Source organism: Branchiostoma floridae, chromosome 13, assembly GCF_000003815.2.
Source record: "Branchiostoma floridae strain S238N-H82 chromosome 13, Bfl_VNyyK, whole genome shotgun sequence".
NCBI lineage: Eukaryota > Metazoa > Chordata > Leptocardii > Amphioxiformes > Branchiostomatidae > Branchiostoma > Branchiostoma floridae.
Window position 1 is genome coordinate 19,074,593 of NC_049991.1, and position 17,357 is coordinate 19,091,949.

The following is a 17,357-nucleotide window of genomic DNA, read 5'->3' on the forward strand; positions in this document are numbered from 1 at the left end:
AGTCGATTCGATTTATCGTATTAACAGTTTATTTTCTTTAATGTGAAACATCATAACAGGATGGCAAATCTGAAATATACAAGAGCTCATATCAGTTTACATTCTCATCGAGAATTAAAAAAAAAAAGGTACAAAATCTGTCAAATGTTTCTTGGTCTCAATCTATTTATCCCCTCTTGAGTCGTTATGTTTGGAAGTTTGTACCAACGTTATGCAAAATAAGCCATTGGCTAGCGCTCTCTAATATGCACGATTAAAAAAACAGGCATGTTGAGGTAGAGGATAACAGAATGTCTCTGACGTCATCATGACGCATGCGTCTTTAACCCACCAACATGGCGGACCCTAGATGACGTTACAGGTCACGTGACTGCGAAGTTACGAGCACACATCACTTGGCAATGTATAAGTATTCTGCAAGCAGATGTTAGGCTGCGGAGATAGTAGTGGTCAGGGTTTTGAGGGTAGCAAGCTAGCCAGTAAAAATCTTTACCAATACTATTTCAACGACCCAACCTCTGTTTGGAGAATGATATAACGTTATATCTACTGCGTCCCGTTTTCGCGGGCTTGTAAGCGGTAATGGACGACAGTTTGGACTTTCGCCTTCTGTAGAAGTATTGTCTCGTTCCTAGGCAACGCAGACGACAATATATGGTTTCTTCTGTCCGTTATAACACCGGGAAGTTCTATTGGGAAGGTCCCCACAAGGGAAGTGGTATTGTCCGTCAAGTCTCTCTCCGATTTCACAAACTTGTATCCAAACTTTCGTATCGCTTCAGAACACCTTCCCTGTATCTTGGTTGCCCCGGCAACCGTCAGATTCTTTCTCCACTCTCCGTTTCCGTCTTTTACGTCTTCCCTCTTTCGTTCTATCCTCGCGACCACCCTCTGAAGGTCCGCCGCGCTGGCAGGCCGGTGACCGAGAAACGACAGGACGTTCTCGGCGAGGGTCCGGGGGTCGGCCCGAAGGTCCTCGTACCTCAGCACGGCGTAGTTCGTGCGGAAAGGCGGGCTGCTGCGTGACCAGTACAGCAGGTTCGTCACCATGCCGATACACATTCTCGTCATGTCGGTGGCTGTTAGGGCCAGGCCGCTGCAGAGGGTGTGAAGAAGAATGTTGTAGTTGTAAACAAAGAATTTAAGATGAAAATCGTTGGACAATTATAACAGCGATACGATTTTTTTAAAAACGATATCAAACTGTAACTGCTAACACAAAAATTGAAGTAACACATTTTTAGGGAGGGGCAGGTATGTGTGTGTTGGGAGTTACAGTCCAACTACAGATTCAGAATGGCTTCTACCAACACAGAAAGACTTTCAAGTTTGTATAAAAGTTTCTATATATAGGTTATGCCTATAATGTTTGAATTCGACTATGAATCAATGAATGAAATCGTTCACCATACAATGAGCTTCATGTCCGAGAGTGTGCTGCGTTCAGGACATCGAAAACATGATAATAATTGACGAAAATACCATACAATATTTGTATTGTAAGCACGAGTCTAAAATATTATCATATATGTATAGTAGCATATATCAGTACGTGTATTATTAGTGCATTATACGTATATATAAGCATTATGAGAAGAGAAGAGAGGAAAGGGAATGTCGTTTACGGATACAGAACTTCAACTTCAATGCACAAACTTCTCAACTCACCCTCTCGTGTCAAAGAAGCCCCTTCTCTCCACGTCTGTCGCCCGTCTCTTTGGCACTGCGTTCATCCACGACACCAGCACCGCACGTGGGTCGTGTACAGCCTCTACAACTCTCACGTTCAAGGTCTCGTCTTCAACCAACGACTGGAAGTGTTCCACGTGCGTTATACCCGCGATCATGACCACCACCGTCGCCTTGGCAACGCAGAGTGACGTCATGCGTCGGACGATCTCGGCCGGCGAGCCGTGGCATGAGAAGCCCTGCCGCAAGGGGGCGTACTTCTGTATCTCTCGACAGAACATGTCCTTGGCAACACTGGGGGGAACCCCGCCCCCTAACTCTCCGTAGGAGTCGTCTCTGCTGAAAATCTTGTCGAAGTCGCAGCGAAACAGAGCCCGTAATGTCACGATTAGAGTCGCCCATTTTCTCTCCCTGTCCGTTTCGTTCAGAAACAGGCCCTCGGTGTCTGATGACAACGCCCTCTTCTCGGTCTCGGCGAGGCCCGGGGAGTTGGGAAATGGGTCAGCGTACAGGAAAGACCAAAGATGTTCGGGAAAGTAGAACACGTCCTCCTGTTGGCTGAAGATCTCCCCTACAACCTCCGCGTCCAGTCTCAACTGTGACAGGACTAACACCGCCTTCCTCGCTACAGATGTGTTGAGGGGTTGTAGTGTTGTAGCAGGCGGTAGTAGGAAGAAGGCATCGCGGTTGACTCTCTGCAGTTTCCCGGCTCCGCTGGTCGTGACCAGGGGGTTTACTGTGGCATGGCGCGGTCCGGAGAGGCTGAACATGGTGGTCACATACAGCAGGCAGCACACCGCCATCACTGCCGATAGACCACGTCTGCTACACCACAGAGCCATCTTTAGTACCTGTGGGAACAAGTGGTTACATCAGGATCAGTACAGAACCACTATTGCAGAGGGTTTGAGGCTAAACGTCGCACAGCTGAAGTTGTGAATGCTGGCTGCATGCCCCCAGCGCAGGGACATAATTTGGCACAAACCTGTTTTGCCACTTACCGTACTGCCGATCGCGCGGAAAAACAAGAACGCCCGCAGTGCGGCTATGCCAATCAAACATACTCTCCAAGCAGAGGTTGGTGCGGGAAAATCTTGACCTTTTTATTATATATATGCCGCCTTTTTCTGCTAGCTAACCCCACCTACCATTGGTGATTAGCTGACAGAAAAAGGCGGCATATAAGAAAAAGGTCACGATTTTCCCGAAGCAAATTCTGCCTGCAGAATTAATCAAACAGAACCCTTAACTCTGAAACTCGCATATTTATCACATTTCCAAACTGGGTTCTCTCCGAGCAGAGGTTTGGCTGTTTTTGACGTGTTTTTAGTTGTTTTTATCAGGCCCCTATTTTGAAAAGTTTTCTTCGGCTGGAAGACATAAAGAAAACAGTACAAAATAAAAGGCCAGATGAAAACGGCCTAAAAACACATCAAAAGACAGCCAGAGCCATACCTCTGCTTGGAGAGTAATCCTGTGTTTAATTATACAGGTTGTCAAGCCAATGTTTGAAAGAAAACGCTCCCTTCCTCCAGCTTGTTCTTGATCTGTCATTCGGTTTGTCGTGAACTGAACTGAACCCCTTCCTGACATCCTGCCCCGACAGTTTACCGCCCTACAATGCTACATTAGCACTGTCTCTCTCGGAGTCCTGTTTATGTCAGCAGTCAGACTAGAAGAACTAAGGGTGACAAGAGTGTGCTCTCCAAACAGATGTTAGGCTGAGGCTGGCTTGGACGTTTTTACGTGTTCTTGTTCGGGTCCGTCTATTTTGTCCTCTTTTCTTCATGTCCGACGGTCTGTTAGAACGCCTAAACACTTAAAAAATAGCCGAGCCGAACCTCTAGCTGCTTGAATGCTCGAAGAGTAACTGTAAAATGCCCCGCCAATGTAGCCTTTAATAGTATAGCTTGTTCTTGATCTGTCATTCGGTTTGTGGTGAACTGGACCTCTTCCTGGCATTCTGTCCCTTAATTTACCGCCCTACATTAGCACAGCCTCTCAAGGAGTCCTGTTTATATATATCAGCAGTCAGACTAGAACAACTCAGGGTGACAAGAGTGTGTTCTCCAAGCAGAAGTTTAATAGGCTCCGGCTGGCTTGGACGTTTTTACGTGTTCTTGTTGGGGTCTCTATTTTGTCCCATTTTCTTCATGTCTGCCGGTCTATAAGAACGCCTAAACACTTAAAAAATAGCCGGAGCCGAACCTCTGCTTGAATGCTTGAAGAGTAAGTTGAAGGCTACATTGACGGGTAATTTTACAGTTAGTAATTGTAAAATTCCCCGTCATTGTAGCCTTTAGTATAGTTTTTTTCTTGATCTGTCATTCGGGTTGTCGTGAACAAGACCTCTTCCTGACATTCTGTCCCTTCAGTTTACCGACCTACATTAGCGCAGTCTCTCTAGGAGTCATGTTTATACATGTGTCAGCAGTCAGGCTAAAAGAACTCAGGGTGACAAGAGTGTACTCTCCAAGCAGAGGTTAGGCTCCGGCTGGATTTGGTATGTTGTTTTTGTCGCCAAAACACTTCAAAAATAGCCGGAGCCAAACCTCAGCTTGAATTCTTGAAGACTAACTGTAAAATTCCCTGTAAATGTAGCCTTAGTCTAGTTTGTTCTTGATCTGTCATTCGGTTTGTCGTGAACTGGACCTCTTCCTGACATCCTGCCCCGACAGTTTACCGCCCTACATTAGCACAGTCTTTCCAGGAGGTCTGTTTATATCAGCAGTCAGGCTTGAAGAACTTAAGGTGATAAGAGTGTGCTCTCCAAACAGATGTTAGGCTCCGGCTGGCTTGGATGTTTTTACGTGTTTTTGTTGGGGTCTCTATAGATCTATTTTGTCCCCTTGTCTTCATGTCCGTCGGTCTGTAAGCCTAAAGTCACTTCAAAAATAGCCGGAGCAGAACCTCTAGCTTCTACTGTATCTCTGCAACACAACCTCTGCTTTGAGAATGCTGGATACATGCTATTTATCTGTTTGTTCATCAGGAGGGTAGGAGATCACAAACTGACGGGAACGAAGCGTGAAATCCACAGCAGCTCTGCACAGCATGCAGGGTGATTTATAGGGTTACTTACGGGATGGGTTTATTCTGGGTTAGGGTCATCTGTAGTACCAGAACAGACACATTACATGTTTTGTTAAATAAACTTGTCCGTAAGTCAATAAGGAATGTATGTGATTTCATATACTAAATGCTGTCGGAATAAACCATGGCATTTATATATTACTTTCTTTATATATATTTATGTGCAGGTGCAGGTAAATGCCTGTCTGCCTGCTCATCTGTCGAACCGACATGAGGACCATACTACTTATCATTTCGTTGTGCAGGTGTGTGTGTTTGTTTGTCTTTATGTACGTATGTGTGTGTTTGTGTGTGTGTATTTGTTTATGTATGTATGTGTATGTGTCCGTCTGTTCATCTGTCTGGGAAGATGATCGGATATTTGATATTTGATATGTGGATACATCTTGCGAAAACCCCAAATGGTTAGAATGGGGGACCCTTAGCGGCCTGCTGTAGTACTGCAGCGAAATGTCAGATTTTTGTATCCTTAGCTTTCATCTGAATATGGCACGCGTACGGTCACTAGATTGGATTAGTAGATAGCTCTTGTGGTACAGGTTTGAGCCCCGGCAGCTTGTTTAGATTTGTGCCGCTTCAACCTTCCTACAAATTTAAAGCTAAACATCTCCGAGTCTTGGCTTATCTCTTTGGAGAGCTGCCAACTGGGTCGGGTACCTCCGAGAGGTCAGGTGTGTGTTTGTGTGTGTGTGTGTTTGTGTGTGTGTGTGTGTGTGTGTGTGTGTGTGTGTGTGTGTGTGTGTGTGTGTGTGTGTGTGTGTGTTTATGTGTGTGTATGTGTGTGTGTTTATGTGTGTGTGTTTGTGTGTGTGTGTTTATGTGTGTTTGTGTTTATGTGTGTGTTAATGTGTGTTTGTGTTATGTTTATGTGTTTGTTTGTGTGTCTGTCTGTCTGTCTGTGAACACGATAATTGATATTTGGTATTAGGGTAGAGCTTGATGAAACCTCGAAATGGGGACCCTTAGCGGCTTGTTATGGTACTGCCTTACGGAGGAACTTCCGATGTTTGTATCTTTTGATCTAAAGATGGTACGGTCACCAAATTGGATTAGTAGCTAGCTCTTGTGTATGGGGAAGAGTGGTACACATGTACAGGTTTGAGCCGCCGGCAGCTTGTTTCGATTTAGGTATCTTTAACCTCCCTACAAAAAGCTAAAAAGCGCGGGTTCTGAGCTGCTTATCTCTTTGGAGACCAGCCAACTGGGTCGGGTACCTCCGATAGGTCAGGTGTGCTCCGGAGTTCACAACAAGACAGTCCCTTGATCAAAACAAGTCCAGCGGGAGCCCAGCTTAGGTCATGTTGATACGATTCTATGGATGGCGCATCAAGTTTCGGCCATTTCCGCAAAATAAGACTTATCAACTACACTGTAAATCGTACAAAGCAGTTTGAGCAAATGCATGCCATAGATTGTAAAAACAAATATCAGAAAACATCTGAATATTCTAGGGTCAAAGAAGAAGATGTGAAAGAATTTGTTGTTCGGTATACCATACTCTGCGTTTTGATTCATTTTCTCAACCTTCCTGACCACTTAAATTTCACCTAACAAAAGATTAAAGACAACTTTTTTGGCCAAACCTTTTTCTTTCTATTCGCACGCTCGCATCAGTTTTGCGGTTTCCCAGAAGATGTCATCCATATAATCGAATCAGCGTGGAACCGATTCGCAAGGCCATGCACTGCCGTGGCGTGTTGGGTAATCCATTTATTCTGCCCACAAAACTAGCCAGGGTGCCGACATGGGCTTCTGTTCTATTCCCAAACGTAAAGCTTACATAGTACCGGATAATATGGGACCACATCTATGCTACAGTTTCATGTTGAACCAGTCAAAATTGCCCTGAGGAAGGTGACAGACGGTCGCCGAAATCTCGGTTGAACAGAAGACCTTGTCGTGTACAAAGAATTTTGCCAACCTGATGAACCTAAAGTATTCGGACATGTTCACATTCTGGTTGGCACTGACTACGTACTACTTCTGGAATGTTTTTGTTCCCAAGAAACAAAACTGTTAATGTTTCACACGTTTTGGCACTGGTTGAGTAGAAACTGCGCGATTGAAATCGCTCCAAGTCTCTGAGGTATATGTAATAGTTACCCCATGGGCGGGGCGAGGTTTCTGTGTATATCGCCAGGCCCACCCACCGAGGGGTTTCTAGTCTCCCCGAGGGCGAAGCCCGAGGGGAGACTAGAAATCCCCGAGGTGGCGGGCCTGGTGATATTCACAGAAAACGAGCCTAAGGCCATGGGGTAACTAACTTAGCCCATGGCATACTTCCCCGAAGCTTTTCTAGTTCATCAGCTTTACAAAATGTTACTTTATTTTGTCCTAAAAGTCCACAATCTTTCTTGTTATTGCTTGAAAAGCTGTGACAGACAGTTTCTGGCTGTAACAACACAAGGTCATTAATCTTGTCAAGACCTTCCGGGGCAAGGTGCCTGGAGAGACAGAAGTCTGGTGATATTCCTCTGGGCAATTAGAAGTCAAGAGTGGGATTGGTCAGTTATCACATGACACTATTCTGGTCCCAGAAGATGGTCTCAAAGGTAAGCGAGGATTGGTCAGAACGGGTCACATGAGTAAATCACTCCTAGTTTTCAGGCAGATGTCACCCCTGTTTTCTTGATATCACCACAGTTTTTCCCTCATTTGCATGAAATAGCAGCACACTTTTTTTCATAGCACCATACTATGTGGATATATCAACAGAAAATGGGGGCTCCTCATTGGCTGAGGGGAAGTAGCCATGGGCTAAAGTGCAGAGTGCACTAGACTTCGTTTCGTCCAAGCCCTGATGCAAAACTACCTGGCTCCTGTGCCAAGACACACGTATCATAACGGTAACGTAACCTTGAATGGATGTTGTTGTGTTTCAAACGTCTTGTATAAAGTCTGGATGGGCATGGAAGAGTTGTACAGCGTTTTGGAAGACACAATTTCACACCATTTGTTAATTTATCTATTCGATGCAAGGCCAGTAGACCACTTCTGGGCAATGAACTACGTTGTTGGATGATGGAAATTAGGAGGGACTCTGGGAGAAAGAGGACAGAGATGAAGAGATAGACAGACAGGGAGACAGATAGCAAGGAGAGAAAATGGTATCACCTGTGATTTTTCTATAGATAAGATAATGACTTAAATGAGGCTGTTCGGGCCTTGATCTAAGCTTATCGCTAATATTTGAACCCGAGCATAATATAAGGTGGCACTTACCGATCTGACGCACAGTCTGTACCGTCGCGCCATCTTGGCGTGCGGATGGGCCGAAGTCACGGCCGCGGTACGTTCAGGTGGTCCCTACGGGCGAGCGGCAGTCATGACACACCCGCGGCAGGGGCAGGGGAGCACACACTGCTGTAGACGCAGCAGTTGATGCCGCACACCGGGACGCAGAGCTAGAGGGAGTTAGGTCACGGTAATTCCCACCTCTTTTGTTGCTGAAAGAATAGAAATATTTGGCAAAACAGGATTTTCGTTCTCTGCGTATGCTTTACTCTCAAAGCAGAGTTTCGGCTCTGGCGGGCTTTTGACATGTTTTAGGCTTTTTCGTCGTTTTCCAATATTTTGCCTCTGGCTGGCGAGAATTTAAATAAAACGAGACAAAATAGAAAGCCCAACGTAAACGTCTAGAACAAGTCAAAAACCAACCAGAGACTGAATGGAGAGTGTGAGTACTCTGTTATAGCCTCCCTCGCAGACTTCGAGACGGGGCGAAACTTCTTCCACGGCAAGCTATCTTTCTAGGCAAACATCCCTTTCAAGCACGGCAATCTCCCTTTCCCGGCATTAAAGAACCCTAGCCAACTTTGAAACAAGGAGAATAACTCTGCTATGGACATGCGGGCAGGCCCGAGTGCCGCAGAACATATACAGGTGGTAGCCTCCATAGCAGGCTCACTGGGCCTTTTTTTTCTTTTCTTGGCTCATGATACAATTTTGCTGGCCATTTCTTTTTCTTTCTTTTTTTTTTGCACTGGGTCGCTTGCACCATAGCAGGCTCTCTGGACGACCCAGTACAAAAAGAATGGCCAGCAAAAGTGTATAATAAGCCAAGAAAAGACGACTCGAAAAAAGGCACAGAGAGCCTGCTATGGAGGCTACATTGTATACAGGTGGTCCGTACGTGCGGGGGCCGCCATGGCACACCGGCGGCCCGGGTCACGGTAGTCTCCGCCAGATCTCCGGGGCTGCTGACAGACATGACGGAGAAGAGTGGGAACTAGTTGATGCGGACCATTTGCCGGAAAATGTAGAATATTCCAGTCATTACTTTCCTGCTCCAATACAAAAAAAAAGATTACACTGATCCAAAATCACCCCTGTACGAATATGGACCTGTTCAAAATGTCTTTTGTCCAAAGAAAATATACAAAGTATTGCAAAAAAAAATTAAGGCTAACTCTGGCATATCATTTGCCCTACTTTTCAAGTTTGAACAATCATCATCCAGCAACTAAAGTAGTGATGCCAAAAAGGCGGATACATGTGATTTTCCAGAGGAATACGCCCGCTCAAGGAGGAAGTCTATTCACCATATTTGATCAATTTGTACCATTTTTTCAGCAACCAAAGACAACGCATAGGGTAAATCCTTGTCCCTCTTCAGAATGGGATATATGTAAAAAACAGTTGAAAATGTCTGGTCTGAAATATGCAGATATCTAAGTTACCAGATGGTTAACCTTTCTTAATTGTCATATTTGGACTATTCTACTATTATTCCAGGCGCCAACTAAAGAGTAAAGTGAATGGTGTTCCTTCTTTGATACACCCTCGCTCTTGCGAATATATGATGTAGACTAGAGGCACATCCACACGTACGAGTGCAGACGGCGGGTTCTTTACGACACAGGGACCGGTGCAGACAGCTGTGTTAAACCGGCGACGCCGTCTGCCAAGGAAAAGCAGACCCGCTAGGCCGCTACACAGGAATGCTTTTTGCCAACAACTATGCCCCTCGATCGTAAAATAGACATGCTTTTGAATGGGAGAAGGAGTAAGCGGCCCGAGTCTATCGACCATCTTTTTGTCAAAAAGCCAACTACATAGAAAAACTTTCACAACAATTTAACAAAGACATCATCTGCTCTAGTTCGTTATCATCTTCAAGTAACGTTTCATTTGTATGTTGTAAGGTGTTTTTGCCCGGCTTTCTTTTTTTCCCGTTTTCTTCATGTCGTTTGGCAGGCGGATATGAAGTAATAGAACAAAATAGAAATCCCTACAAAAACACATAAAAACAGTCGGGGCCGAACCTCTGCTAGGAGAATAGAGAAAAGCTACGATTTTGCCCTTTTAATATCTTCTTAGACTTAGACTTAGACTTAGACTTAGACTTAGATATACCATCTCCTCTACTTCGCATATTCAATTCTCCTACGCAGATTCTAACCCGTGTCTTCGAGCTCTGTTCGTGTACATAGCTAGATGAGATACATTTATCTCTGTATAGGAGAATGAAATCTTTGCACCCACCTTGTCTTGTTCTAGAGCAACATGCCGTAACGTTCTAAGAAAGTTTAAGATCCTTCAATAGCGATTCCTACGTCTCCTGAGACCAGACTGCCACGTCAGTGCACTTAGTAGTTAGACGTGTCCTGGCAAGAAAAATAGGACAGTGTCAAAAACTTGGCAGGCCAAAAATTAAGGTTAGCCAAGGTGGCGAGGTGGCGTCCAAGAACTTGTCATCGCTACACCCCCTCTGGTGACGTAGTGCTTCAAAACACTACCCGATGCTGTTCCCTTCCAACCTGCACCTGCGCCCGCACACTTACCGTGCCAGAAATACATGTGAAACTTTGGGTTTTGTTTTCTGTACTCCCTGGTATTTGCAAACAGATTTCTATAATTTTGACCTATTTCTTTATGAGTTGTAGATTATGTTTAGTTCTGAGTCATTTGCAGCGTGATATGTAGTTTCAATTCAGTCACCCAGCCCCCCCCCCATGTTTTCTTTTCATTCTGTATCATCATTTGTTTTTAATTGTTGAATATGTGCTGATGTATAAGTCAAATCAACAACTGTACAAAGTTGTCATCACCAAAATATCGGATCAAAATGTCCATTTCCCTTGCCAGTGGTCGACCCACAAAAACGCTAAGGTCAGCAGGTTTTTTGCCACGGTCCGGTAACCGTGAACACAACATTTTTTCCTAGGCCTAATCCACTGTAGAATCACAGTAAGGGCTTTTCTCCGACAAAGACGCCTGTCAACTAGCATTATGCAAGAATGCCTCGCTAGCACAATCGGTAATCTTACCCGCTAGACAGGATTTGGATGTTTTTGTTCAGGCGGAGTTCTGGTTCTGTCCATGATAAATCACACCTTAGGGAGACAGACGCACACACTAAACACACATGTAGGTGCTGACAGGTCTTGTCAGAGATTCTATACATAACTGCAAACTATGTTGTACTTATTTCGATTGTTATAGAGTATTGTACAGTGTATATCTGTGAGATTAAAATATGATGTTGGAAATAACAGTGTCTGATGCATTTGTTGCATCACATCAGCTGAAATCTAAAACAAGCGAATCCCTTACCAGCGCACCTTATTTTTTCTAGGATTGTAAGCTAGGATTTGTAGCTATCGAAAAGGGTATCTGACCAACTTTTCTTTTCTTTTCGTAACTTTTTTGTCAAGTCTTTTCGTCCCAAGACAGATAAATTGTGCAGTAGTAGTACACATCTATTCTAGATCTGCCCCCAATTTGCTGCTGTAACCCCGCTGTCCGACATACGAGTGTCTGACAAGGGCTTTACCGCTTTACGGGCGCTCAAGCTCCGTTATGCCGATTCCCCACCGAACACTGCGGCGGGTTTACGGAAAAGCCTGGGCCCAGGAGCTGGGCTGGCTAGCCTGAAAGACTACCTTTTCTGGGCCCCAAGGCTATGCATGGGGTTTAGCCTGTAGCTGAAGTTTTTCCTTAGTAAAAACTGGGTCAGTGACAATTCCAGCTGTGGGTGGGATGGGGAAAGGTAACAGTTGATCATATTGCTGGGGCCGCTTGCAAAGAACAACTCATCCAAGACTGGAAGAAAACAATCATATCATAAACTAAATTCCAACAACCAGCATCCGCAGTTCTTTGACATATGAACACAGTATGTTCTCTTTGGTTATACTTCCAGTCAGGCCTAATAAGTACGTAATAGTTACCCCATGGGCGGGGCGAGGTTTCTGTGTATATCACCAGTCCCGCCCACTGAGGGGATCTCTAGTCTCCCGAGGGCGAAGCCCGAGGGGAGACTAGAGATCCCCGAGGTGGAGGGACTGGTGATATACACAGAAAACGAGACGAAGGCCATGGGGTAACTAACTTAGCCCATGGCATACTTCCCCGAAGCTTTTCTAGTTCATCAGCTTTACAAAATGTTACTTTATTTTGTCCTAAAAGTCCACAATCTTTCTTGTTATTGCTTGAAAAGCTGTCACAGACAGTGTCAGGCTCAGGTCAGGCTGTAACAACACAAGGTCATTAATCTTGTCCAGACCTTCCTGGGCAATGTGCCTGGAGACAGCAAGTCTGGTCATATTCCTCTGGGCAATTAGAAGTCAAGCATAGGATAGGTCAGTTATCACATGACACTATTCTGGTCCCAGAAGATGGTCTCAAAGGTAAGCGAGGATTGGTCAGAACGGGTCACATGCATATATCACTCCTAGTTTTCAGGCAGATATCATCCCTGTTTTCTTGATATCACCACAGTTTTTCCCTCATTTGCATGAAATAGCAGCACACTTTTTTTCATAGCACCATACTATGTGGATATATCAACAGAAAATGGGGGCTTCTCATTGGCTGAGGGGAAGTAGCCATGGGCTAAAGAAAGGATTGTTGGGCCTCTTATGAAATTTCCTTGCTAATTGTGGAAAAACTGGGTTAGTGGTAACCCAAGACAACAGTTGGTCCCCTAGGATGAGGGCTGTTTGCCAAAACATCAAATTTGAAACAGATGTCCCAAACATCAAGTGTCAGCATTAAGATGCAGGAATGGATGTATGTTACGTGTTTTTATGTGTCAACCTGTATGTTTCTTAAATGCCCCATGCTCTGCTTGGTCCAATAACTTGCCACTCACCTTGCCACTACTGAGGGGGAAGGGGTTGTATATGATGTGTACTGTTGTTTGTGTTATCCGTTTCTCTCATGCAGGACCATAACTGACAGCCACTATAAGTATTGTAGGAATGACTGGCAGTTATCATAGTCGAAGGAAAAGTAAATACACCAAGCCTGGGGGTTACTGTACTGGATGTTGATTGTTCATTGCTGTAATTGTAAACCAAACCCAATCCCCATAGATATGACCAAACTGTGGCCTTCTGTCCAATGCACCCTGCATGCAATGAAATTGTCGGTTACCCAACTTAAAAAAAAATCCATTATGGGCCCAAACCCCATCCATAGCCTTGGGGCCCAAAAAGGGTGGCCTGGCTAGCCTGCAGGCTAGCCTGCTGGGCCCAGGCTTTTCCGTAAACCCCACTGCGGCGGCTTACGATGTACTTGACATTCTTCAATTCGGGACGATGCAGTGTGTTTTTAAGGGATCATGGGAAGAGGTGTTCCCTCGATGGCAACTAAAACCATGTCCTCGCGACATCTTCATGAACATGTATATTTCATCTTCACTGTTGCCAGAACACGTTTCACTCTCCTCCCCCCCCCCCCCCCACCTTGCCAGAAATTCGATACATGCGTCTTCGAGGTCAGTAATGTAAAGTCTTGAACTGGAATCAATGTCACGACTGAACCCATGGCATCTTCCCCTTCGAATGGACCCCCCCGTACATGTTTGTTAAACCGAGCTACATGTAAGTACAGGTCACAACACAGGCATGTTTACAAACTCACACAATTGTACAAGTGTTGTAGTCATTACGCTTAGCGTATAGATTATAGGTTTAGTTTCTGCCTGAAATTCTTGTTATAGAGAAAATGTAGGATCTTTTGAGTCTGTTTAGATCAAACTTGGCAGCTTTGACAAAACATAACTTAACTTAACCACACCTTTCTTGTTGACCGCTAACCGTCCAAAAAAAAAGAAAATTGCGCTGTCCCCGCAGCCCCATCCAGCTCATAAACCAAGACACTAAACCACTACGCCAAAAGGCTAACAGCTATTTAGCATGGTCAGTTTAGCAGTCCTTGAACCCCAATGTTACACTACATGTATCTTTCAAGCTGTAGGCAAGGCAAGACTTTTGCACACATTCACCCCACCACCCCCAACACACACACGTCCACACCTCACCAGAAACGTGAGATATGCGTCTTCGAATCTGAGATTCAAGGTCATTTAGTTGACAGTCATGGACAGAATCAAGGTCATAGAAGATCATAGAACCTACGACAGCTTTCATCGGCAGCGTAGAACAGAACCTACCTTAAGCACGGTTCTTAATACCAGGCAACGTTGGCCGTTCAAGAATGCAGGAAACGTTTGCGATGTTTTCCGGAACGCTCGGACCTCCCCAGAGATGCCCCTCCGCCCCACACAGGGACCTGTACATCTGCCCATAAACCTTAGTAAAGCCACTCAGGGTCGGAGGGCAGCGACCTTTGCCACCTTGTGTGTGTACTGACGCATGGAGGGTTACCTGGACTTAGGGACGCCACCGAAACTCCAGAGAGGAAAGACAGAGGGGCTTACAGTTCTGCTGGTATGACCCAAAGGCGTTTCTCACTTACCGTACGGGACAATTGGAGAACTGTACTTCATGCCTAAATGCCTGTATCTTCTAATGTCCGTGATAGGACATGTGGATCATTAATCATGGTACAAGTATAAGCTTTCCATAAATATGACTTAATGAATGTATTTAATAAAGGCAACTCCTTTAAAAAAAATATTTTTCTAGTTTTGTGATAGCAATTAAGTAGTGCAAATTACGGTGTTAACAACCATTCTACGGTGGGGCAACAAATGCTGTGGAAAACAATCTACGCTTTTCATCAGAGAACAAAATTAACAGCAAGAACGTCAAGCCTTCATTAGCAAACCGACATTGATGTCAACTAGAAGCGCCCGTTTGTGTACCCAGGGCGCCGCGCTGGGGGAGTACTGCTTGATAAGAACATGAACAGCGACGGGCGACATGGCACATCTGGTCACCTGTCAGGGTGACGCGTCGCGGATGGTGGGATACATGTACTCTCCAAGCAGAGGTTCGGCTGCGGCTGTTTTTAAACTTTTTTTAGTCGCTTTTATCTTGTTGTGTCAAAACTACTAAAAAACGTTTAAAAAAACAGCCGTAGCCTAACCTCTGCTAGGTTTTGACACAACAAGATACAATACAAAATATAAAAGCCCGATAAAAACGACTAAAAAACGTTAAAAAAACAGCCGGAGCCGAACCTCTGCTTGGAGAGTAGGATACATGTACATTACGTAGTTCTTCAAGCAGAGGTGGGGAAAATCGTGACATTTTTCTTATATGCCGTATCTTTTTCGACCGGTCCTCTCCACCAACGGGAGGGATAGGGGCACGGGGAGGGACTTTGACACATTTCTGAAAACTACTCCTCCCCTTGTCTTTTGAGCCACCGTTCCCAAGCAGAGGTTGATGGGGAGGCTGGTCGAAAAAAATACGGCATATAAGGAAAAGGTCACGATTTTCCCCACCAACCTCTGCTTGGATAGTAGGATACAATAGGTTGGGTTGTGGCGATATAGAGGGGGTGTTTATATTTGATATAGAGGGGTGTTTGTGTCAAACCTAACCATACATGCACCTGACAGTTGTTTAGGGAAGTATATATTTGATATAAGGGAGTCTTTGTGTGAAACACAACTATAGATGCACCTTACAGTTGTTTAGACATAAGTGATATGTATACATAAGTGTTATGTATTCATTTACTTTTTTCTTGAGAATGTTTCTGCAATTAGCCTTCGGGCATGGTTTTGAAAATAAGAATTTCTTATATTTGTATTCATGCGTATGTGTATAGTATAGGCAAATACATGTACAAGCATTCGCCAAGTTAATTGTTCTTCTCCAAATTTTTCTTCCTTGAAATTTGAATCAATTTGAATTTTTAATGATCAGACGGGTGTTGCTAAGTTAAATACCACCACTTTGCTTAGACGTTCAGAGCTGACATAGATACTTCATGTTATTGTTGGGAGTTAATGTAATTAGGAAAGGTTACGTACCTCATTAGCGCATACCTACTCACAAGTCAAAGCACCGAAAATAATCTTCTGGGAAAGGATAGATTTCCAAGGCTATCTAGTGTGAGAATAGATACGAATTGGGTCAGATTAATGACTATGTTTTCTATTTGTATTATAGTTTTCGTAGCTTTACATGCTACAATATGTACTAACATGTTGTTGTTGCTGTTGGTATCATTGTTTAACGTCTATTATTTCGCTAGACGTGGTCATTACCACAATCTGAGGTAGGTTGTTCCAATTTCCTTACAGTTCTAACACAAAACGACTGACCTGTCCTGGCTATACAAAACCGTCATTCTTAATACCTCTACATCGAGCAGGTCCTCTAATAGATCGTAGCCCAGCGTGCATGGGAGAGTTGTGGAGTAATTTACATGTAGATCCTCCCCTTTGTCCTACCACAACTTCTATGGTTGTTCCAGTCCCTAACAGTTTTAACACGAAACGACTGGCTTCTACCGACAATACAAAACCGTCATTCTTACCTTTACATCGAGCAGTTCCTCTGGTAGATCGTTGTTAACTGTCCAGCCGGCATGTGAGAGTTGTGGATCACTTTACATAAGCTAATTAATAAGGTCCTTACCTTGATTTGTCCTAACACAGGTTGTTCCAGTCCCTAACAGTCCTAAAACGAAACGACTGAACTCTAGCTATTGGCTATACAAACCGTAGTGCTTACCTCTACATAGAGCAGTCCCTCTGATAATCCGTGTCCGCTTGCATGTGAGAGTTGTGGAACACTTTACATATAAGGTACCTCTGCCCTTCCGATGAGTTTCACTCGAGTGCGCGCATCCTTTGGCTTCTCGTCTCACCGCCTCCTGACAAAGGGCTTCCTGATCTTATTCCTGATCGATTTTTCGCGCCTTTTCTGTGCTGTGCACAGAGGCCGCTGTTGTAATTACCTCTGTAGATCTGAATCTATACTGATTAAGCGGTAGAACCGGCCTCAAGGCTTCGCGTTCGCTGGCTTCTTACGTTACATGATGACTTGTCATGATGTCTAACGAGGAGGTATGTCCAGAAATGGGGTAAATGTACGAAGTTTGTGTGTACGAACTTGTACGAACTTGTACGAACTTGTACGAAGTTAAAGGTAGATATAGACCGTAATCGGTAAACTTCGGAAGTTTTACGTGACGTCATCTAAGTTCATACAGGTAGGCAGGGTTGGTGTACGATGTACGATGTACGGAGTTAACAAATCTAAGTTCGTACAGGTAGGCAGGGTTGGTGTACGATGTACCGATGTACGGAGTTAACAAATCTAAGTTCGTACAGGTAGGCGGGGTTGGTGTACGATGTACGAAGTACGGAGTTAACAAATCTAAGTTCGTACAGGTAGGCAGGGGTTGGTGTACGATGTACGATGTAC

At 44.5% G+C, this 17,357-nt stretch overlaps 1 protein-coding gene across 1 annotated transcript; it reads right to left on the reverse strand.

Annotated features, from left to right (window-relative positions):
- Positions 1-11: 11 nt before the first annotated feature.
- LOC118428467 (carbohydrate sulfotransferase 5-like) lies at positions 12-8,598 on the reverse strand. Its single transcript, XM_035838544.1, has 3 exons — positions 8,005-8,598; positions 1,669-2,540; positions 12-1,096 (listed from the first exon to the last, which is right to left on the reverse strand). The coding sequence occupies exons 1-3, from the start codon at positions 8,035-8,037 to the stop codon at positions 547-549; spliced, it is 1,455 nt and encodes a 484-aa protein (XP_035694437.1). The 5' UTR covers positions 8,038-8,598; the 3' UTR covers positions 12-546.
- Between the last annotated feature and the right edge of the window lie 8,759 nt (positions 8,599-17,357).